The sequence below is a fragment of the Micromonas commoda genome, chromosome 4, assembly GCF_000090985.2.
Source record: "Micromonas commoda chromosome 4, complete sequence".
Classification (NCBI taxonomy): Eukaryota; Viridiplantae; Chlorophyta; class Mamiellophyceae; order Mamiellales; family Mamiellaceae; genus Micromonas; species Micromonas commoda.
In genome coordinates, this window is record NC_013041.1 from 243,026 (window position 1) to 263,339 (window position 20,314).

At 65.7% G+C, this 20,314-nt stretch overlaps 11 protein-coding genes across 11 annotated transcripts; 4 read left to right on the forward strand and 7 right to left on the reverse strand.

Moving 5' to 3' along the window:
• Positions 1-307: 307 nt before the first annotated feature.
• Positions 308-1,933, forward strand: MICPUN_93908 (predicted protein; the record flags this gene model as incomplete). The annotated part of the gene is made up of 2 exons (XM_002501207.1): positions 308-1,549; positions 1,637-1,933. 2 exons carry the CDS (start codon positions 308-310, stop codon positions 1,859-1,861), a joined length of 1,467 nt encoding a protein of 488 aa, XP_002501253.1. The 3' UTR covers positions 1,862-1,933.
• A 73-nt stretch (positions 1,934-2,006) lies between these two features.
• Positions 2,007-3,830, reverse strand: MICPUN_57588 (predicted protein; the record flags this gene model as incomplete). The annotated part of the gene is made up of 1 exon (XM_002501582.1): positions 2,007-3,830. One exon carries the CDS (start codon positions 3,828-3,830, stop codon positions 2,007-2,009), a length of 1,824 nt encoding a protein of 607 aa, XP_002501628.1.
• A 131-nt stretch (positions 3,831-3,961) lies between these two features.
• On the reverse strand, positions 3,962-4,192 carry MICPUN_57589 (predicted protein; the record flags this gene model as incomplete). The annotated part of the gene is made up of 1 exon (XM_002501583.1): positions 3,962-4,192. The coding sequence occupies one exon, from the start codon at positions 4,190-4,192 to the stop codon at positions 3,962-3,964; it is 231 nt and encodes a 76-aa protein (XP_002501629.1).
• An 876-nt stretch (positions 4,193-5,068) lies between these two features.
• On the forward strand, positions 5,069-7,249 carry MICPUN_81187 (predicted protein; the record flags this gene model as incomplete). The annotated part of the gene is made up of 3 exons (XM_002501208.1): positions 5,069-5,510; positions 5,919-6,365; positions 6,837-7,249. Coding segments are annotated over 3 exons (1,302 nt in total), but the record flags the coding sequence as incomplete, so codon positions are not given.
• Positions 7,250-8,358: 1,109 nt separating this feature from the next.
• Positions 8,359-10,433, reverse strand: MICPUN_81047 (predicted protein; the record flags this gene model as incomplete). Its single annotated transcript, XM_002501584.1, has 4 exons — positions 8,359-9,000; positions 9,211-9,649; positions 9,710-10,185; positions 10,362-10,433. 4 exons carry the CDS (start codon positions 10,431-10,433, stop codon positions 8,359-8,361), a joined length of 1,629 nt encoding a protein of 542 aa, XP_002501630.1.
• Positions 10,434-10,545: 112 nt separating this feature from the next.
• MICPUN_99893 (predicted protein) lies at positions 10,546-11,478 on the reverse strand (the record flags this gene model as incomplete). Its single annotated transcript, XM_002501585.1, has 1 exon — positions 10,546-11,478. One exon carries the CDS (start codon positions 11,476-11,478, stop codon positions 10,546-10,548), a length of 933 nt encoding a protein of 310 aa, XP_002501631.1.
• A 201-nt stretch (positions 11,479-11,679) lies between these two features.
• Positions 11,680-12,363, forward strand: MICPUN_57593 (predicted protein; the record flags this gene model as incomplete). The annotated part of the gene is made up of 1 exon (XM_002501209.1): positions 11,680-12,363. The coding sequence occupies one exon, from the start codon at positions 11,680-11,682 to the stop codon at positions 12,361-12,363; it is 684 nt and encodes a 227-aa protein (XP_002501255.1).
• Positions 12,364-12,439: 76 nt separating this feature from the next.
• MICPUN_57594 (histone demethylase) lies at positions 12,440-16,165 on the reverse strand (the record flags this gene model as incomplete). Its single annotated transcript, XM_002501586.1, has 1 exon — positions 12,440-16,165. The coding sequence occupies one exon, from the start codon at positions 16,163-16,165 to the stop codon at positions 12,440-12,442; it is 3,726 nt and encodes a 1,241-aa protein (XP_002501632.1).
• A 189-nt stretch (positions 16,166-16,354) lies between these two features.
• MICPUN_57595 (predicted protein) lies at positions 16,355-16,591 on the reverse strand (the record flags this gene model as incomplete). The annotated part of the gene is made up of 1 exon (XM_002501587.1): positions 16,355-16,591. One exon carries the CDS (start codon positions 16,589-16,591, stop codon positions 16,355-16,357), a length of 237 nt encoding a protein of 78 aa, XP_002501633.1.
• A 185-nt stretch (positions 16,592-16,776) lies between these two features.
• MICPUN_57596 (predicted protein) lies at positions 16,777-17,979 on the forward strand (the record flags this gene model as incomplete). Its single annotated transcript, XM_002501210.1, has 1 exon — positions 16,777-17,979. The coding sequence occupies one exon, from the start codon at positions 16,777-16,779 to the stop codon at positions 17,977-17,979; it is 1,203 nt and encodes a 400-aa protein (XP_002501256.1).
• A 1,885-nt stretch (positions 17,980-19,864) lies between these two features.
• MICPUN_81193 (predicted protein) lies at positions 19,865-20,230 on the reverse strand (the record flags this gene model as incomplete). Its single annotated transcript, XM_002501588.1, has 1 exon — positions 19,865-20,230. A coding segment is annotated over one exon (366 nt), but the record flags the coding sequence as incomplete, so codon positions are not given.
• Between the last annotated feature and the right edge of the window lie 84 nt (positions 20,231-20,314).

Consider the following 20,314-nt stretch of genomic DNA (forward strand, 5'->3'; position numbering starts at 1 on the left):
TCGAGGTGGATAACAATCTGGGGGTGCGCCCGGGCGGATACGACGAAGCGGCGCGACCGTCGTTGGATCCGAGGCGATGTCCGCGCGGGTGGCGCCACACGGAGTCGCGCAGGGCGCGCGACCGACCGGCGGCGCGACGAGCGCGCGCCGCGTCGCGTCCACCGGACTCCGAGGGCGCTTTTCGCGCGGCCGGCGACGTTCGACGCCGGTCGTATCCGCGCAAACGGAGCGGACCGACGCGACCGCGGCGGCGTCCGGCGACGACCCCGCCGCGTTCATCCGCGACTTCGCCACCGTCGCGCTCAAGATGCAGACCGCCGCGCTGCGGGGCGTCGCCGACGTGCCCTCGCAACTCGCCAAGCAACTCCAGCGCGCGGCCGCCCCGCCGCCCGCGGGATTTCCCCCGGGCCCTCCCGACGACGTCGCGGTGGCGCTCGGCGCGGATCCCCTCGCGTTCATCGTCGACACGCAGCGGCGACACGGCGACGTCGTCGGGCTATCCCTCGCGGGTGAGCGCGTGGTGCTCGTCTCCGACCCGAAGGTGGCCGCGGACGTCATGATCGATCGCGCGGGGCTCTTCGTCAAGGAGGGCACCGCGTTCTTCCCCGGGTCGTCGCTCGCGGGTGAGGGTCTGCTCGTCAGCGACGGCGAGTCGTGGGCGAGGCAACGCCGGCTCTCCAACCCGGCGTTCCGCGCAGCCGCGGTGGACGCCTACGCGACGGCCATGGCACGCGCCGGGGCGGAGCTGCTTAGAAACGAGTGGGGCGCGCGTTCGGTCCGCGATTGTTACGAAGATTTCAACGACCTCACGCTTCGAATCGTCGCCGAGGCTCTCTTCGGCGCGGACGTTCGAGGCAAACGCGCCAGGGAGATCAACGGCGCCATCAAGGAGGCGTTCGAGTTTTTCGGAAGACGATCCGCGACGGGGATGATCGTCCCGGAGTGGGTCCCGATCCCCGATAACTTTGCGTACAACGCCGCGGTGACTCGGCTGGACAAAGCCGTCTATTCGCTCATCGCCGAACGTCGTCAGAAACGGGTCAACGGCTTGGAGAGCGTCGAGAACCCCGACCTTCTCGACAGGCTTCTGGACGCCAGGGACGACGGCGAGGGCGGCGACGGAGGGGGCATGGACGACGTGAGTTTGCGAGACGAGCTCATGACGCTCATGGTGGCGGGTCAGGAGACGTCCGCCATATTACTCTCGTGGTGTTGCGTCAACGTCGCGAGTAACCCGCGGTGCGCGGCGAAGCTCTCGGAGGAGGCCGCCGCGGTGATCGGCCCGGATCCGCTGAACGATCTGCCGAACGCGAGCCACTACTCGCGTCTGAAGTACGCCGAGGCTGCGGTGCTGGAGACGATGCGAATGCAGCCCCCGGCGTACATGGTCGGCAGGTGCTGCGCCGAGGACGTGTTCATCGCGGGGGGCAAGTACGCGCTGCCCAAGGGAACGACCGTCCTGATCGCGCCGTATCTGCTGCACAACGACGCGAGGTACTGGGACGCGCCCGGGGAGTTCCGGCCGGAGCGTTGGCTCGAGCCGGGAGGCGTTCCAAAAGGGGTGGAACGAGGAGCGGGATCGGGCGGCGGCGGCGGCGCGGATGCGGACGCGCCCATGGCGAAGGGCGCTCTCAAGGGCATGGGCCCCGGGGGCGTGTACGTGCCGTTCGGCGCGGGCCCGAGGGTCTGCATCGGCACGGGCTTCGCCATGATGGAGAGCGCGCTGCTCCTGGCGATGGTGGCCAGGGCGGTGGACGTGCGACTGAGGCCCGGGGCGGATCCGCCGAGGCCGAGGGCGCTCATCACGCTGCGACCGGAGAACGTTCGTTTGGACGTCGTGCCGAAGCGACGATGGTGGTGAGTGGTGGCGAGATCGAGGAATCGGAACGTCATCTCACGCGTAAGTGTTATTAATAAGATTAACATTAGCCGGCGCGAGTGTGACGTGATCTACGTGAGCGATTGGTAGAATAGACACGCCCCGTTCCACCTCCGTTCGCGTCTTCTCACCGGCTGTGGCGCAGGAGCTCCTCGAGTATCTCCTCCTGTCCCCGTCGCAGGTTCATCACCGACGCGCACCAGTCCTCGCCGCTCTTCAGCTCCTTCTGGATCGCCCCCGCGCGCTCCGCGTCAAGCTCGTCCAGCTCAAACCCAGCCGCGTCGTCCACGCCCGCCCCGGGTCTCAACGCGGCGTTCATCCCGCGAAGCGCGCGCTCCGAAGCCTCCCCGAGCACGGCCCTCGCGGCGGCTTCGTTTCGCTCGGATATCGGTCGCCGAGGGTCGGGTTCGGCTCCGTCCGGACCCGCCGGTTCAAACCCCGTCAGCAGGTGCACTCGAAGCGACGCGAGGAGCACGGACGGCGGGACGCCGTACGTGGCGGCGAGCACGGTGGCGGCGTCGGATGCGGCGTGCGCGGCGGGGGTGGACGAGTCCGCGGCTCGAGCGACGGTCGGAAACGGCTTGGATGGGTGCGCGACGACGCAACGCCACCGCACCGCGTCCGTTCCCTCGCCTTCGCCTTCTTTTCCCGAAGCCCTTCGCCTCGACGGCTCCTCCTCCTCCTCCTCCTCCTCTTCGTCGTCGTCGATCGTCTCCGGGCGGGGCAGGGTCGGGTCGCGAAACACCGCGGCGCCGCCCGGATTCGATCCCCCAACCTCCCGATCGTCCAAACCCGCGCCGGCGTCGACGTGCTCAAACTCGGCGGTGAGCCGCGGCAGCCCGTGGAGCCGAAGTATCGCTCGACGAGCCGCGTCGATCCCCGGGCCCCACCGCCGTGGCGCCCTCCACGCGTCCAGCGCGTCGCCGGTGAGCCGAAGCTCGATCGTTCGTCTGTCGTGAACGTTCCCGCGCGTGGCGAACCCGTACAGGCGCAGCAGCCTGCAGTTATCCGACTCGTCGCCGTATGATATCGTGAGCTGTTCGCCCGCGGGGGTATCCTTGACGCAGGTAACCTCGACGTCGCCCCATGTTACATTTTCTTCGTTCCCCCCGGGTGCCAGTTTCACCGCGCTCAGCTCGCAGTTGGCGTCCACGCCGCCGTGGTTCAGGAGGTCCACGCCCGGAAGGAACGCGTACGGCATCCGATCCCCGGAGGCAGCCCGGGATAGCACCGAGCTCAGCGCCCACGCAAACTTTTCCAGCGGGACGCCGCCCCCGCCCCCCGAACCGAAGAGCGCCGCGTGCGCGTCGCTGACGAACTTCGCACGGCGCAGCACGCGCCCGTGCGTCGGGGTACCCCTGAGCGTCGCGACTTGCGTCGGGGTCCACAGCAGCGGCACCGACGGGGACGCCTTTCCGGCGAGGCCCGGAAGCGTGGCGAGATACGCGAACCCCTCGCTTCGAGGATCGCCGAGTTCGAAGAGGACGTGCAGCGCCAGCGCGGCGTGCGTCGCCAGCTCCGGCGCGCCCATCGACGCCGCCACCTTCGCCGCGTGGTCCACGAACGCGGGCGCCTTGGCCTTGGCCGCGGCGAGCGCGTGCGTCGCGGAGAGGGGCGCGTACGCGTCTCGAGGGATCCTGAGCACGATCTCGCCCGCTCGGACGGGGCGCCGCGCGACGAGCCCGACGCCCATGCCCGGGACGCGCGCGGCCGTCACGGCGGGGTGCACGTTCCGCCGCCCGCCTCGTGCGGTCTCGTCGGCGGAGACGCGCGCGTGGAGCCACTCGGCGAAGCGCTCGTGTTCGCCGCCGAGCGCGCGTATCGATTCGAAGAATTCCGTCGGGGGTTCGTCGACGGCACCCGCGGCGCCCGCGGCGCCGAAGGGACCGCCGTGCAGCCCGCGGCGCGAGACGCGCGCGAGCGTCGTCGCGAGCGTCCGCCGGGCTCTCATCGCGTCCGCTCTCGTCTCTGTCTTTTCCTACGGTCCCACTGGTAGAGTGGCTATCGTTCGCAACGGTTTCGCGAATCGGCGGCGACGGGAAAGCCTCGCCGAGGTCAGTGCCGGTGCTCTACGCGCGGCGCTCAGGTGGTGAAGCCGACCATCTCCTTGAGCATCTTGAGCTTCAGCCGCCCGTCGGACAGCAAGTGCTTCACCGTCACGCGGTCGGCGTGTCCCTTGGCCTGCTCGAAGCAGCGCCTGATCTCGGCTCGAAGTTCGGCTCTCGCGTCGCTCGGTGCGTTGCGAGTCGCGCGGATGAGCTGTCGCATCAACGAGAGGACCTGACCGCGGACTATGAACCCCTGCAGGTCCATGCAACGGCGACGAAACGACGCGCGTCGATGCGCGAAGCGTCAGGCGCGCGGGCACGACTGGGTCGCGGGCCGTTCAAAGCAGATTTGGTGGACTGCCTGATGCGCCTCAGTCAGGTCACTGGCCAGTCCGCGGCTGCGCCGCAGCTCACAGGAGTCCACAGAAGCTGGTGATGAGTGGGCGGATTCCTTTTTGATTACAGATTCGCGCGATGATAGGGTTAGTCCAGAAGTCCTCGCGTCGACGTTGGGCCGCACGCCGCGAGCGCCCCGGGGATGATCGAGCCCGGGGGGATGCGGATCTCTTGGTCCCGCGCGTTGGTCACGTTATGCGTCGTGTGTTGCACGCGCATGCCCTGGGCGCTCGCCGCGCCGTTCGCGGACAGAGACGCGCTCAAGACGGCGGTAAGAAGAAATTGTATCGGGGCGTCAGCCTCGTGGGCGAAGTGCTGTCGTGTCCTCATCCTCATCCTCGCACGGCCGGTCCTCATCCTCATCCTCGCGGCGCTCAGCAAGCTGCAAGGGGCGGACCCGCCCCTCTTCATCGCGCGATGCGACGTGAGCGTCTCGGCTTCCGCCGACTCGTGGAGAAACGTCATGGGCCAACGAGCGACTTGTGGAGGGAAAATGTCCGCGCTCGCCTCAAGACGTGGACGGGGGCGCTGGGCAGCAACTCGCCCCCACGGGCTCTTACTCGTCAGCATCGTCGCGGCATGCATTTCCACATCACACGCAGCTGCGTTCGCCAACAGCGCGGCGCTCATTACTGCAGTCGAGAGGTGTCTCAGCAAGGTTTCCACCGGCGAGAGGTGCTGCAAACCCGTGAGTGACCCACTCGGCGGGGGAGGCGCTGATTGCGGTGATGCAGGAACAGCGCTGATGGCGGACTGGGACACCTCGCTGGTGACCGACATGTCTGGGCTTTTCTCGGGTAAATGGAGCTTCAACCAGGATATATCCGGGTGGGATGTGAGCAAAGTGACGGACATGAGCAACATGTTCAACCAGGCTGGCCAGTTCAATCAGGACCTGAGCTCTTGGAAGGTGGGCGCGGTCACAGATATGAGCCAAATGTTTCAAAGTGCTTGGAGCTTTGCAAAAACCGCTGACATGTCCGGTTGGGACGTGAGCAAGGTGACCAACATGCAGAGCATGTTCAGCGGCGCGCAGTATTTCAACGCGACGGGGCTTAGCTCATGGGACGTGAGCAAGGTTACCGACATGAGCTATATGTTCTACGGCGCGTCCAAGTTCAACGACGACATCAGCAACTGGAACGTGGGGCAGGTACAGCAGATGCGATCCATGTTTTACGACGCGAGTATCTTCAATGCAGACATCACGGGATGGAAGCCGAAGACTGCGTGTACAGAAGCGGAAAGGAACTCGGGAAATTGTTTTATTTGTGAAGGGATGGGATGCCAAAATTGGAATTTTCAGGACATGTTCAGAGGCGCCTCGAAGTGGATCGATTCGTACACCAACTGCGGCTTTGACAACTCCGACAAGTCGGTGTGCCCGGCGGCGACGTACCCGAGCTCGGGCTCATTTTACGACGGGCCGCCGGACGCGTGGACAGCAGGTGCGCCCGCCAGCTGCTCGGGAGCTGCTTCTCCGTTCTTGTCTTCTGCTGCACTTTTTGTCGCAATGGAGCGGTGCCTCAGCAAGGTTCCGAGCGGCGAGGCGTGCTGCTCTACAGGCGGCGCAAACTGCGGCGCCGCCTGCGGAGTGGACATGCCGTCCTGGGACACCTCGCTCGTGACCGACATGTCTCGGCTTTTCTCGAATAAATGGGACTTCAACCAGGATATATCCGGGTGGGACGTGAGCAAAGTGACAGACATGAGCGGCATGTTCGACAACGCGGGCCAGTTCAATCAGGACCTGAGCTCTTGGAAGGTGGGCGCGGTCACAGATATGAGCCAAATGTTTCAAAGTGCTTGGAGCTTTGCAAAAACCGCTGACATGTCCGGGTGGGACGTGAGCAAGGTGACCAACATGCAGGGCATGTTCAACTATGCGCAGAATTTCAACGCGACGGGACTTGGCTCATGGGACGTGAGCAAGGTTACCGACATGAGCAATATGTTCTACGGCGCGTCCAAGTTCAACGACGACATCAGCAACTGGAACGTGGGGCAGGTACAGCAGATGCGATCCATGTTTTACGACGCGAGTATCTTCAATGCAGACATCACGGGATGGAAGCCGAAGACTGCGTGTACAGAAGCGGAAAGGAACTCGGGAAACTGTTATATTTGGGAAGGGATGGGAGGCCAAAATTATAATTTTCAGGACATGTTCAGAGGCGCCTCGAAGTGGATCGATTCGTACACCAACTGTGGCTTTGACAACTCCGACAAGTCGGTGTGCCCGGCGGCGACGTACCCGAGCTCGGGCTCATTTTACGACGGGCCGCCGGACGCGTGGACAGCAGGTGCGCCCGCCAGCTGCTCGGGAGCTGCTTCTCCGTTCTTGTCTTCTGCTGCACTTTTTGTCGCAATGGAGCGGTGCCTCAGCAAGGTTCCGAGCGGCGAGGCGTGCTGCTCTATAGGCGGCGCAAACTGCGGCGCCGCCTGCGGAGTGGACATGCCGTCCTGGGACACCTCGCTCGTGACCGACATGTCTCGGCTTTTCTCGAATAAAGGGGACTTCAACCAGGATATATCCGGGTGGGACGTGAGCAAAGTGACAGACATGAGCGGCATGTTCGACAACGCGGGCCAGTTCAATCAGGACCTGAGCTCTTGGAAGGTGGGCGCGGTTACAGATATGAGCCAAATGTTTCAAAGTGCTTGGAGCTTTGCAAAAACCGCTGACATGTCCGGGTGGGACGTGAGCAAGGTGACCAACATGCAGGGCATGTTCAACTATGCGCAGAATTTCAACGCGACGGGACTTGGCTCATGGGACGTGAGCAAGGTTACCGACATGAGCTATATGTTCTACGGCGCGTCCAACTTCAACGACGACATCAGCAACTGGAACGTGGGGCAGGTACAGCAGATGATATCCATGTTCACCGGCGCGAGTATCTTCAATGCAGACATCACGGGATGGAAGCCGAAGACTTCGTGTACAGACGCTGAAAAGAACTCGGGAAATTGTTTTATTTGTGAAGGGATGGGATGCCAAAATTGGAATTTTCAGGACATGTTCAGAGGCGCCTCGAAATGGATCGATTCGTACACCAACTGCGGCTTTGACAACTCCGACAAGTCAGTGTGCCCGGCGGCGACGTACCCGAGCTCGGCCGCATTTCACGACGGGCCGCCGGACGCGTGGGAGCCATCAACATGCGACGCCTCCGTCGCACCCGAAAACGGCGCTGTCGGGGACTGCAGTGGCTCGTTGCAAATAGGCGACTCCTGCCAACCGACTTGCTCCAGCGGCTTCAATCCATCCGGTCCGCGTACCTGCGTGCGTGGCGGCGTGCTCTCCATGATGCTCTGCCTCGACACCTCCGGCGGGCCCTGCGACGCGTCCGCACCGCCGGAGAATGGCGCGGTTGGGACGTGCACAAGCTCCCTGACGAGCGGGACGATTTGCCAGCCCACGTGCGGCAGTGGGTACACCGTCTCGGGTTTCAGCTATTGCAGTGGGGGGAAATTCACCTCGGCGACGTGTGCTGGCGACCCGTGCGATGTGATTCCAACACCTGCGAACGGCGGTAAAGGAAACTGCGCCAGCTCCCTCTCCAGCGGTTCGACGTGCCGCCCCACGTGCCAGACCGGGTACACCCTGTCCGGGGATCATTCCTGCGACGCAGGCGTACTGACCAGTGGGACGTGCAATCCGGATCCATGCGATGCCTCCGCACCTCCGACTAACGGTGCAGCGGGGACGTGCACGAGCTCCCTGGCCAGCGGAACATCGTGCCAACCCGAATGTAACGACGGGTACTTTGTATCCGGGCCATCCTCGTGTCTCGCTGGAGAACTCACGGCCGCTTCATGCTCAGACATACTCCCCCCTCCACCTTCACCACCACCCAAACTCGTCCTCGACGACGACGACCATGCCCCAAGACTCTCGGGACTCTTCGTGGTTCTCGCAACGACTTTGAATCTGTTGTTCAGCTTGTAAATAAGAAGTAACCTGAGTTAAATGTGAGAACTCAATCGACACAAGTCCCGAGGCCGAAAAGAACGCACGCCAGGAAAGTGCCGCTACCAGTCGCTCGTGAGCTTCAGCTGCGCCGCCGCCGCGACCGCCCCGCCCGCCGCCGCCGCAGCCTCCGCGCCCCTGTCGTGGTACCGCGTGTGAAACAGCGCGCGCGCTCTCTCCGAACCAACCGCCCCTCGCACCCAATCGCGGTACGCCTCCGCAACCTCCGGGCTCGCATCCGGCGGCCGCGGCTCCACGGTGCCGTCGCCCCATCGGTACTTCGTCTCGAGCTCGTCCACCAGCTCCTTCGCCGTCATCGCCCGCGGTCTCGCGCCGCCGCTCCCGGCGATCTCCCCCGGCGGCGGCGGCGGCGGGAGCTGCCCGCCGCCGTTGAGGCAGCCGCTCGGGCACGCCATGATCTCGACGTAATCGTACCCGCACCCGTCCCTGGACGTGCCGAGGTGGATGTCGTGCGCGGTCGGTTTGATCTTCCGGACCATGTTCTGGATGTTCCGGAAACCGTACGCCTGCGCGAACCGCAACAGCGTCGTCCCGTCGGGTCCCTCCAGCGTCACCTCCCGGAGGTCCGGGTTCCTCGCGCGCGGGATCTTGTACTCGAGAGCGCCGCGAACTTCAATCCCGAAGATCTTCGCGGCGGCGTACCTGAAGACGTGCTCGAGGTACCCGCCGGAACCCCCGCCGCCCTCCTTCGAGTCGCAACCCCACACCCACTCGTCGTTCGCATCCGCTCCCGAGGCAGCCAAAGAGGCGTCCACGTCAGCGTCCACGTCAGCGTCCACGTCGACGTCCATGTCCACGTCAGCGTCCGGCGCCCCGGCGCCCGAGGAGCTCGGACTCGGCCTCCGCCCGGTTCCAAACGACGCGAGCCACCCGTCGAGAGGCGCGGGCGGTACCCTCGCCAGCGCCGCCGCGCCCTCCCTCGCGCCCGCCGCCTCGGTCGAGTACCCGTCCCTCTCCTTCACGGCGATGCCGTACGCACCCGCGAGAAGCTCGGCCACCTCCCCGGTGGTGAGGACGCAGTCGACGTCGGGAGGTCCCTCGCCGTCGCCGCCGCCAACCCCGGGCTCGCCGCGAAAATCCCCGCGGCTCGCCTCCAACTTCTTATCGTAGCACGGCATCACGGCGACGTGAAACACCGCCGCCGGGTCGAGACCCAGCGACGCCGCGACCCTCCGCTTGACAATCGTGCCCATGACCTGCTGCGGGGACTTGACGTTGGAAATGTGGGGCAGCACCCCCGGGGACTGCTTCTCCGCGTAGCACACCCAACCCGGGCACGCGGAGGCGAGCACGGGCAGCGGGTTTTGGTTTTGGCTTTGGTTTTGGTTTTGGCTTTGGCTTTGGTTTTGGCTTTGGCTTTGGCTTTGGTTCGAACCCAAACTCCGCCGAGACGCCCGGAAGCGCTCGACGAATTCCTCTCCAGCCTCCAGGAGGGAGAAATCGCGGGCGGCGGTGGTGTCGAACACCGCGACGACCCCCATGGACTTGAAGAACCCCGTCAGACGCTTCGCGGCGTCGATGGCGGAGAGCCCCGCGGCGTGCGCCAGGGACGCGCGGGATTGCGGAGCGACGGATACCACCGTGACGCGTCGACCTCCGGATTGCGCGCACGCCGCCACCTGCTGCTTGAACTCGTCGACGCTCTGCGCCTCGAGGAGCACCGTCTCCGCGGACGTGATGCAGCCGCTGCACGCGAGGCAGTCGGAGAGGGACACCTTGATGGCGTCGCTGTCGTTCTTCTTCTCGATCCCCCACTGGCCGATGGGCTTCTCGGGTTGGCCGAAGAGGTACGTGAGGTCCTCCGTGACGGGTGCTTTCGAGCGCTTGTTGAGGATCATCTCGCCCCCGGCGGGAACGTCGATGTCATCCTCGAGATTCAGCTTGCCGTCCTTGTTCGCTGCGGATCGGGGAAGGGGTCGGATGGACTGGTCGGGTCAGTCGGCGCGCGGATCTTCGATCGGGCGGAGCGGCGGCGGGAGCGAGCCGGTAAGGCACCTGCCAGATCCGGTCCGGGCGGGGGGCGACGCGCACCTTCGAGCGCGACGATGCACGCCTGCGACGGGTTGATGAAGTCGTTGAGGTCGCCGAGCTTCACCGCTCCGGAGAACTGCGTCATGGTCGCGTCCACGGCCGGCGCCTCCGCGTCTGATCGCGCGGAGGGCGAGTTCGTTCCCGCGAAAAGTGTCAATTTTTTGGACTGACATGAAAGTTAGCTGTGCCTACTTCTCCTACAACGCCCTTCCCGCGGCGCCCTCCAACCTCGACGGATCCGCCAGCCTCTGCCGCCTCCCGCCGCCCCGCTTAACCGCCCCGCCCGACATCGCCGGATCGTGCCGCGCCTGGAACCCCGCCATCGCGCTCACGGCTCCAACGCACCAACGCTCGACGCTCGCGCCCCCTCCTCCTCCTCCTCCTCCTCCTCCTCCTCCTCCTCCGGGACACGTCGATTCGAGCATCGCCACGGCCCTGGCGGCGGCTTCCGCGGTGAGCATAGCACCGGGCGCGGGTGGGGTGAGCAGCGACCCGGCGCCCCCGTCGCCCTCGGAGAACCGTCGCAGCCCCGGCGCGTCCACCCTCGAACCGTCAACGTCGTCGTCCATCGTCGACGTCAACGGCAGCTGGATGAGCCGCGTCCTCGCGGGCATCTTCTCGAGCGTCGGCACCGCCATCTCCCTCGCCTGCCCCCACGTGCTGTCTATGCACACGCACACGTACGCCGCGCCCGCGAGCACGTCGTCGGGGCCGAGCGAGACCTGACCCGTCGACGCCGAAACGATCGCCGCGGCGTCGTCCACCACCGAAACCTCGTCCAGATTCGTCGCCGATGTCGACGGGTACAGGAGGTACATCGGAACGTCCGGTGCCATCCCGGCCATCCTGTCCTGCAGGTGTTGCGGCGGATATCGCCCGCGAACGATCTCGCAGCGTCGCATGCACCGGGGCAGGATCCAACCGGTGTTCAGCGCGCGCTTAGACTCGTTCGGATGCGTCAGCACGACGAGCGCGCCGCGAGTTTCGACGGGCTGTGCGGGCAGGCGGTCGCAGAGACACGCCGAGGCCGGGCGCGCGCATCCCTCGCACACGGCGCGGCCCCCGGCGGCGCGGACATCGACCGCGTCGTCATCGGCGACGTCCGCCCAAAGCGCCTCGAGGTCCGCCATGCATCCCCTCGAGGCGCTCGGGGGTGTGAACGAGAACGACATCCGATTTGGCGTTCGTCTCTCTGTCAAAGCTCGCCTTCTACTTGTATGAGTACTTGTACTTGTACAAGTAATTTTTTTTTAACCTTGAAGTCGCCTTCCTCGAGCTAAACACAGTCGTCCCCCGGCGCCCACGACGCGCGGACGACCTAGCGCGATACGATGCCGTACCGCATCTGTGAAGTGTCGTCGCTGGAACAGGAACACCACGAGGCGTCAGGCAGCGGCGATACTTATGGACCGGAGCATGACTCGCTGAAAATCCGATCCAAGTTTCCCAAGGAGGACCTCCGCCCTCGGGGGCGCCTAATCTACGCCCTTCTCGGCATATTTTACCTTCCTCTGGTCATCGACGGGTTTTGGCATACATGGTATGGTGCTATCCAGCCCGTCGACCCGAATGTGACTCGGAAGAAGTCGCCCTTCCAAGATTTTCTACATAGCTGCGACGACTGCCCCTTACCAATCCGGTGCCTTTGCGTGGGCTTTCCCATCCTGATCTTTGGGCCTGAAATACTGTTCATGTTGATTCCTGCTTATGTGCTGATCACCTCAGCCTTCAGCATCCTCTTTCACCTGGTATATTATGTTCTGTGGGACGTTCGGTACTTCGGGAACGATGCTTTCAGCATGCGGGAGACTATTATATACGGCGAGGAGGTGTGGGAGGTGAGCGTCGGCGATACGGCTAAGTTGAGGACATTTCCGAAAGAAAGTCCTCCATTTCCATTTAACCTTAGCCAAGGCGATAGGATCAAAGTAGGCTTCGGACCGTTCGAGTATTGGTGCTTATTTCGAAAACAGACGCAGAGCGACGCGACGGCGCGAAGCCCTTCCCCGGTGTGATTGTAACTTTACGAAGCAAAGACAGCGCAAACGACGCCGTGATGTTTTCGTCTCTCGTCGTGTCAAATCGTCGAAGCTACTTCTTAGCCTTTGCGTACGACGCCGCGTACGACTCCACCATCTTCTTCACCTTCTCCCGCCGCTGCTTGGACAAGAACGCCTCGACGCTGTCGCCCGGCGCGCCCAGACTGGTGCTCCCCTCGACAACCTTCGCGGCGATCTTCTCCTCGATTTTACCGCACAGCTCCTTGTTCAACCCGCGGAGCTTCTTCTCCTTGATGCCCTGCTTCAGCTGCTTTCGCACGTAGAAGCGCACCGCCTTCTTGACGTTCTCGCGGTATCGCTCCTCGGGGCCGAGAGACGCGACCCTCGCAGCCTCAGCGGCGGCGGCGGCGAGGTCGACTCCGCCACCGCCAGCTGTGTCGCCGCCGCCGGGCGAACCCCCCGCGCCCCGCTCCGCCGCCGCCGCCTCCTCCGCCTCCATCCTCGCATCCTCCGCGTCCTCGCGCTCGCGCTCCAAGCGCTGGCGCTTCTTGTGCTCGCGCTTCGCCGTCTTGTGCTTGGCGAAATCCTCGAAGGTTTTCATGCGAAGCTTCTGCTTCTTACCCACGCGGGGCGCGGCGTCCCAGACCCCGCGAAGACGCTCCTTCGCAACCTCCTCGGCGCGAATAGCTTCGGCTTTGGCATCCGCCGCAGCCGCGTGCGCGGCGGCGAGGGCGGCGTCCGCCTCGAGCTTGAGCCTCTGCGCCTCCGCTGCGGCGAACCCTTCCTGGAGCCCAGCCGCGGACTCGATGATCTCCTCCACCGTCATCGGCTTCGGAGGCGGTTTTTGCTCGGCTCGTTTTTTCCTACGCTTTCCGTCCGGGTCGTACTCGCGTTCCGAGTCGGAATCGTCCATCGAAGCGTCGTCGTCGTCGATGAAATCGCCGAGCGGCGTGTCCTCCGGCGCCAAACCCGCCTTTGACGACTGCGCGTCCCTCCTGGCCTTGGCCGCGGACGCCGCCTTGGACCAGTGGTGCGCGCATCGCCTGGCGAGGAGTCGAATCTCGGGAATGGCGTGCGCGTTGAAGCGGTCGGCGACGACTCTCGCCACCCCCGACTCTTTCAGCGCCCGCGCGTCCACCGCGTCGGTGTCCAACGCGAGCAGCAGCTTGAGCATCTTCGAGGAGAGCTCCTTGCCGCTGGGCTTGGACGGGACCTGCTCGAGCCAGGTGGCGAGGACGGCGAGACACGCGCCTTCGTCTTTGAGAGCCAACGACGCGAGCTGCGCGCGCGGCATCTTGGCGACGGCGCATTGGCAAAAGGCGCCGCGGCCCGACGCCGTCTCCAAGCTGGGCATCATCTCGAGCATCCCGTCGAACGTGACGGCGTCGACGGGCGCGGACGCCCCGTCGGGGCAGGCGGAGACGAGGCGGAGCACCCGCTTCACCTCCTCCTTGCCGTCGGTCATCTCCTTCTGCTCCCTCGCGAGTTGTTCCATCCGCTCCTGCTTCTCCTTCTCCAGGCGCCTGCGCACGCGCTCGCGAGCCTTCTCGTCATCCTCCGGGCCGTCCTCGCCGTCGACGCGTCGGCCCTTCTTCCCGCGGCGCTTCTTCGTCTCCTTCTTCGTCTCCTTCTTCCTCTTCTTCCCGCGGTCGGCGTCGTCCTCGTCGTCCGAGTCGTCGGACGATCCGGATACGTCCGAATCTTCCGAATCGTCCGACCCCGCGATGTCCTCGAGGGAGACCAACTTGAACACCTCGTCGAAAGGAAGGCCGGAGGCGCCGTTCATGACGTGCAGCGCGTGCCTCGCCGCGCGCCACCCCGTCAGCATGGCGCCGCCGACGGTGTCCGGATGCTCCTTGCACGTGTGCTCCCCCGCGAAGAGCAGGCGACCGCCGCTCGACTCTTCGGGTCGACCGAGCTCGTCGTAATCGTCGGCGGATGCACCCACAGCCACGTACGAGTAGCTGCCCTTCGCGTACGGATCGGATCCCCAGCGCGATACCGCCACCTTCTTGGGCGTCGTCACGTCGCTGGCCCTGTCGGAGAAGATGCGTCGCAGGACGCCCATCGCGGACGCCACCAGCGACGACTCCGACTCGTCGCCCGATTCCATCGCCTCGGCGGCGGATCCCGCGACGAGCGCGACGAGGACGCTCGCGCCGCCGCACGCCTCCTTGAGGTTCCAGAACATGAACATGCGCCCGCGTCCGCCGATGGGGTCGTCGCCGGTGGCCTGGGCGTCCGGGGCGTAGTGCTCGCGCGCGGCGCCGAAGTAATCGACGCCGTCGTCCCAGAAGGATTTTTCAAACTCCATCACAACCTTGTTGAGGCGGCCGAAACCGAGTCGCTGAATCGCCACCGACTTGGCCTCGGACAACCGCGGGACGAACTCGATGTCGCCGGATTTGAGGCAGCCCAGGGGCGCGGTCACGATGCACGCGCTCCCCTCGAAACGCTCGCCGTTCGCGACGTGGACGACGACGCCGCCGGCGTCGCCTTCGCCCCCGAAGTGCTCCACCTTTTTCACGACGATCTTAAAGCGAATCTCCAACCCCGCGGCGAGGGCGTCCGTTATCTGGCCGTACCCGCCTCTGACCATGCAGTGCGGGCCGCCGAATCCGCCGTACGGCTCGTCCTGGTTCCAGTGCGCCATGGATATCTTCGAGAGGGGCGCGGAGCACCCGTATTCGAGGTTGGCCCAGTGCCACCCCAGCAACCTCCTCTCCCGCGCGGTGAGCGTCACCTTCTCCCTCTTCTCGCCGTCCTCCTCGCCCTCGCCGGCTCCATCCGCCGCCGCCGCTGCCGCCGGCGACGGGGCCACGTTCTCGCCGAACGCCTGCTCCAGCTCGTCCTCGATCACCTCCGCCAGAGACATCTTCGCGGTGGCGTCGTCGCCCTCCCGATCCACCCGAAGCCTCGCGCGATCCATCAGCGCGTCCCTGTGCCTCTCCACCCTGGCGTCCAACTCATCGCTCACGAGCTCGCCGGTGACGCCGTCGTACAGCGGGAGCTTGTTCCCGAGCGTCTTGAGCCCCAAGCCGAGCTGCGCGGCGATCGTGGCGGACGGATCGGCTCGGACGCCGAGCCACGGCAATCCCGTTCGCCGCTTGGCATCCGCGGCGCACCCGGTGATGATGGACGCGCCCATGTCCACCGGAACGGACAGGGACGAGCTATCCGTGTGCACGCGCCCGCCGACGCGATCGCGCGCCTCGAGGACGACGCAGGCGTGCCCGTGCGACGTCAGCATGCGAGCCGCCGCGAGACCCGCGGGGCCCGCGCCGACGATGATCACCGGCTTGGTGGGCTTGGGCTTGGCGGCTTCGATCTCCGCCTTGGCCTTGGCGACGGCCGCCTTGGCCTTGGCGGCGTCCTCGCGCCTCTCCTCGGCGCCCTTACCCTTACCGACGTCCCTGTACTTGTCCGGGTCTTCCAGGAACCCGGTGACGATGGCGCGAACCACGAGTTTCTTTTCGGTGAGATCGGCGCCGAGTTCGGCTTCGATCGCCTTGCGGATCTGTTTCTCGGTTGTGGTGTTCATGTCCGCGGTGCGAAGGTACGCGACGGTGCGCTCGGTGAGGAGCTCGTCCGTGATCGTCGTCGGCGGGCTGGCGTCTTCGGGCTCGGCGTTTTCGGGCGCCGGTTCGGGCTCGGGCGTCGGGGGCTTGGGCGGCGGCACGTCGATCGCGCCGTAGTTGATGGCGCCGTGCTTTTGGAGCCAGGCGTGCGATTCCCGCGCGAGGTCGGCGGTGTCCGAGGGCATCGACGAGAGGCATCGCTCGATCGTCAGCGGGGCGCGCGTGTCTTTATGCCACATCTGGAGCACGTGGTTCCTGCGAACGGAGACGAGAGCGCGAAGGGGGCGGACGGTCAGGTACCGCGGTCGTCGCGTCGGATCCGAGGGTGCTTTTCCCACGGCCCGGGATCGCCGGTGGGACGATGGCGAGATCGCGGTTCGGGACGGCGCCCGATCGCGGCTCGACGGCACGGGCGAATCGCGGGATGCTCACCTGACGCTGAGGTACTGCGCGATCCTCTCGGCGCCGCCTCTGGTGACGTGCGCGAAATCGCGCTCCTCCATGTGCGACAGCGCCGACGCGTCGAGCCCGGCGGCCGCGGCAGCCTCCATCGCGGGGGTCACCGGCGTCTCGTCGGCGTCGGAGTCGCTGAGCTCGGCGCCCAGCAGGGAGTAGTTGTGCTTCTCCAGGCGACGCCGGAAGGCGTACTTCTTGACTTGACCCATGATTCCTGACCCACCGGAGCGGACGATGTCTGTCCGTCGACCCGCGCCGTGCGGTTGTGAGACCCTCGAGCGATTCGCGCCCCGCCCTCGCTCGACTTCATTTTTCAAAGCGTCCTGTCCGTCTCTGAGGGCTGACTCGGCGAGATTTCAGACTCGCGCGGCACGGGCGGGCGGCGACCCACCTCATGGGCGGCGACCCACCTCCGGATCCCTACGAGGTCCTCGGCCTGAGTCAGAGCGACGACCCCTCGCCGGGCGACATCAGGAAGGCGTACCACAAACTCGCCAGGGTCCACCACCCCGACAAGGCACCCGCGGACAAGAAGGACGAGGCGGATGCGCGTTTTAAAGAGATCGGCGCCGCGTACGCGCTCCTCTCGGATCCCAAGGCGCGGGAGAGGTACGACGCGCACGGGCACGAGGACGAGTACGAGGACCCGAGGGAGTGGATGGAGGCGGAGACGCACGCGCGGATGCAGTACTGCGCCGCGATGGGGGTGCCCGAAACGGTCGTGCGCCAGCTGTGGTGCACGCTCGAGGAGCTCTTCACCGGGACGCGAAGGCACGAGCGCGTGGACATCTTCACCGTCGACACCGGGTATCGGGGGATGCCGGGGAAGGAGACGATGCGCTTCAACGTCGGCGTCGCGCCCGGTTGGAGGGACGGGCGCGAGATTCGATTCGGCGCGCTGGGAACCAACCGCCTGCAGTCGGTGGTGTTCGTCGTCAGGGAGCTGCGACATCCCTACTTTTCGCGACCGAGGGACAAGACCAGCGCAGACGTGTTGGTCCGTTTCGCCCTCACCAAAGCACAGCACGAGGCGGGCGCGGTGGTATCGGTGCCGACGCTCACCGGCAGACCCCTGAAGCTCTCCATCAAGGCCAACAGCGCCGTCGCGAGGAGCGGCGGCGTCAAGAGGATCCCCGGCGAGGGCTTCCCAATCGCCGCCGAAACCGACGCCGGTGCGGACGCGATAAAGCCCGGCGCTCGCGGCGACATGGTCGTCAAACTGAGGGTGCAGAGCGCGTTCGAGACGTGGCTCAGGACAGGTAACCGCATGCGATACGCCAGGACGCTCGGGTACGTCGTCGGCGGGCTGGGTTGCACGTACGTCATCCTCGGGTGTCTCGCGTACGCCCTCGACGTCGAGGGATGCAGAACCGGTCGCGTTCGCGTCCCGGATGAGTTGTTGCTCGGGAACTTTCCTGGCGCGTACGGGTTGCTCGGCGCGTTCGGGACGGAGATGTTCGGTAGGTCCGAGGCGAGGGTGTCGGAGCGGATCGCGGAGGTTTGGGACCCTGCGGAGCTCGGGATGCGCGTCGCGTTGGAGTGCGGTTGGTCGTCGCGAGCTCCGGCGATGAACCAGTTGTTTAGGATGTACGTCTAACGCTTAAAGAATGTAGCCCCTCTAGCTAGAGCTAGCTACGAAGGTAGACTACTAAGATTAGCTAGCTGGTAAGAAGGTACCTTCGTACTGAGGTACGAAGCTACTCGTCGTAGAAGCTCGGCGTTTGCACGTTGGCCTGCCCGCCGAAGTCGTTCGCCAGGCTCTGGATGCTGCCGGCGAACGAACCCTTCGCGGCTTGCCGACTCGCGAGGGGATACTCGTCGGCTTCGTCGTTCGACGCCGACCCGTCGGACCCGTCGTCGGATTCGTCGGACACGTCGTCGTAAAAGTTCTCCTCGAATTTACCGAACGTACCGCCGCCGCCGACGGGCGCGGGCGGCGCCTCCGCGAATATGCTCTTGACCGCGTTGTGATTGTGGGACCCGACGCCTTTGCCGACGACGCCGAATCCGCCCGACCGCGCGTGCGTCTCTCGAAACTCGTTCGGATCCCGCGGCGTTCCGTTGGCGTCGATCTGAAACGCGTTGAAACCAGCCTTGGGCGCCTGCGCGTTCACGTGCTGCATCGCCGGCCCCGTCGAGCCGCCCTGCCCGCCGCCGCCGTCCAACTTATCCGCCCACGACTTGAGAGTGCCCGATAACCAGCCCTTCGCGGAGCCGAGCATCGAAGACGTCGACGCCGCGGCTCCGGTGACGTATTCGTTCATCTGCGAGCTCCAATCCCCGCCGCCGCCGCTCACCGACGACGACGCCGTCGCGCCGTTCTGGTACCCCCCGAGGCCTCCTCCGATCGGCGCGGGGCCCCTTTGGTCCAGAGCGGGGTTCGCAAACCCGGAGTACCTGTTCGCGTTCGTCGAGGGAGGAGGCTGGGGAGGAGCCGCGTACGATTGCGTCGGCGGCGGGCCCCCAGGCGGCGCGACAACCTCCGGGGGTCGTCTCGATGGGTACCCGGCTCCGCCCCCGCCGCCGCCGCCAGCTTTTTTCGCCCTCCCCGCGGCTTTGGCCGCCATCGCCGCCGCCATCTGCGCCTCCGCCGCGGCCGCCAGCGCGGCGTTCCTGTGCGCCGCGTTCAGAGCCTCGCGGGCCCGCTCCTCCTTCTCCGCCCTCCGCCTTCGTCGTTCCGTTTTTTCCTTTTCCTTCTCCCGTTCCCTCCGCTTCTGTTCCTCCTTGACGCGGTCGATCGCGCCCAGCCCCCCCTTGACCTTCTTGTTGAGGTCCCCGTCGTCCTCGTCCTCCGAGCTGGACGCGTCCCAGTCCTTCTTTTTCGACGGCTTGCGCCTCCTGGGTTCGTCGTCGTCGTCGTCGTCGTCGCTGTCCGACTTGTTCTTCTTTTTGCTCAAACGCTCGGGCGGCGCGACGGGGCCGTCTCCGAAGGGGTTGACGCTCGCGATGCCCCCGCCGCCGCCGGGAATCGAACCCGCGGCGCGCTCATCCCCGGAATCGTCCGATCCGCCCGGCAGAGTTCCCTTGGCGGACTCCGTCGCGTTGGCGCTGCCAATCTTCGGATACGGCGGCAGCGGCGGCGGCGGCAGCCCCGACATGGCGGCGACCACCTGCGCGCGCTCGTCTTCGGACATCTTCTTCAGGTGGTACGTCCTGTCGTCCTGCCTGTCCAGCTGCTTCAAAAACTTGACCCACGCCTTGGGTTGGAGGCCCATGAGGAACTGCCCCGGCGCGGCGCCGCGCGGAGGTTTCGGCGACGGCGGCCGCCACCCGTCGTCTTCGTCCGGGACGTAGGCTGTCTTGATGAGCGAACCCATGCCGCTGCCGAGGTCGAAATGTCCGCTGCCCTTCTTCGGCTTGGCTCGCGCGGCGGCGGGAGCGGCTCGCGCGTCGTTGTCGGAATCGTTGCCCCCGCCGCCGCCGCCCCCGCCGCCGCCGCCGCCCTTCTTCATCCACTTGGGTCTCTTCCACTCCTTGCCCTCCGCTTCCGCCTTGAGCTTGCCGCGGTACGCCTCCGCGATCTGGTGATTGTACTTCTCCCTGTGGGGCGTGCCGTTGTGAAGGCCGTACTTGTCGAAGAACTTTCGTTGCCTGTTGTTCCCGCCCTTCTCCATCATGCGCGCTTCCGCCTGCGTCCACGTGTCCATCGTCGCGGACCGCACGAACGACACGTGCACGCCCAGCGAGCGATGGATGCCGGAGCAGTTGAGGCAGATGAAGATGCCGTGCTTGACGGACGCCCAGTCGGGGTTCCGCGTGGGGCAATCCGCGCAGACCTGGTTCTCCGGCAGCATGTTCAGCCGCCGGACTACGCTCGCGAAGTCGTGCTCGAGGATGCGGCCCGACATCTCGGCCCACCGAACGCCTCTCTCGATCCGCGCTGAGGGCGCGTCTCGGAGTGTGAAGTGCCGAACTTGGGGCGGAGTCGTTTC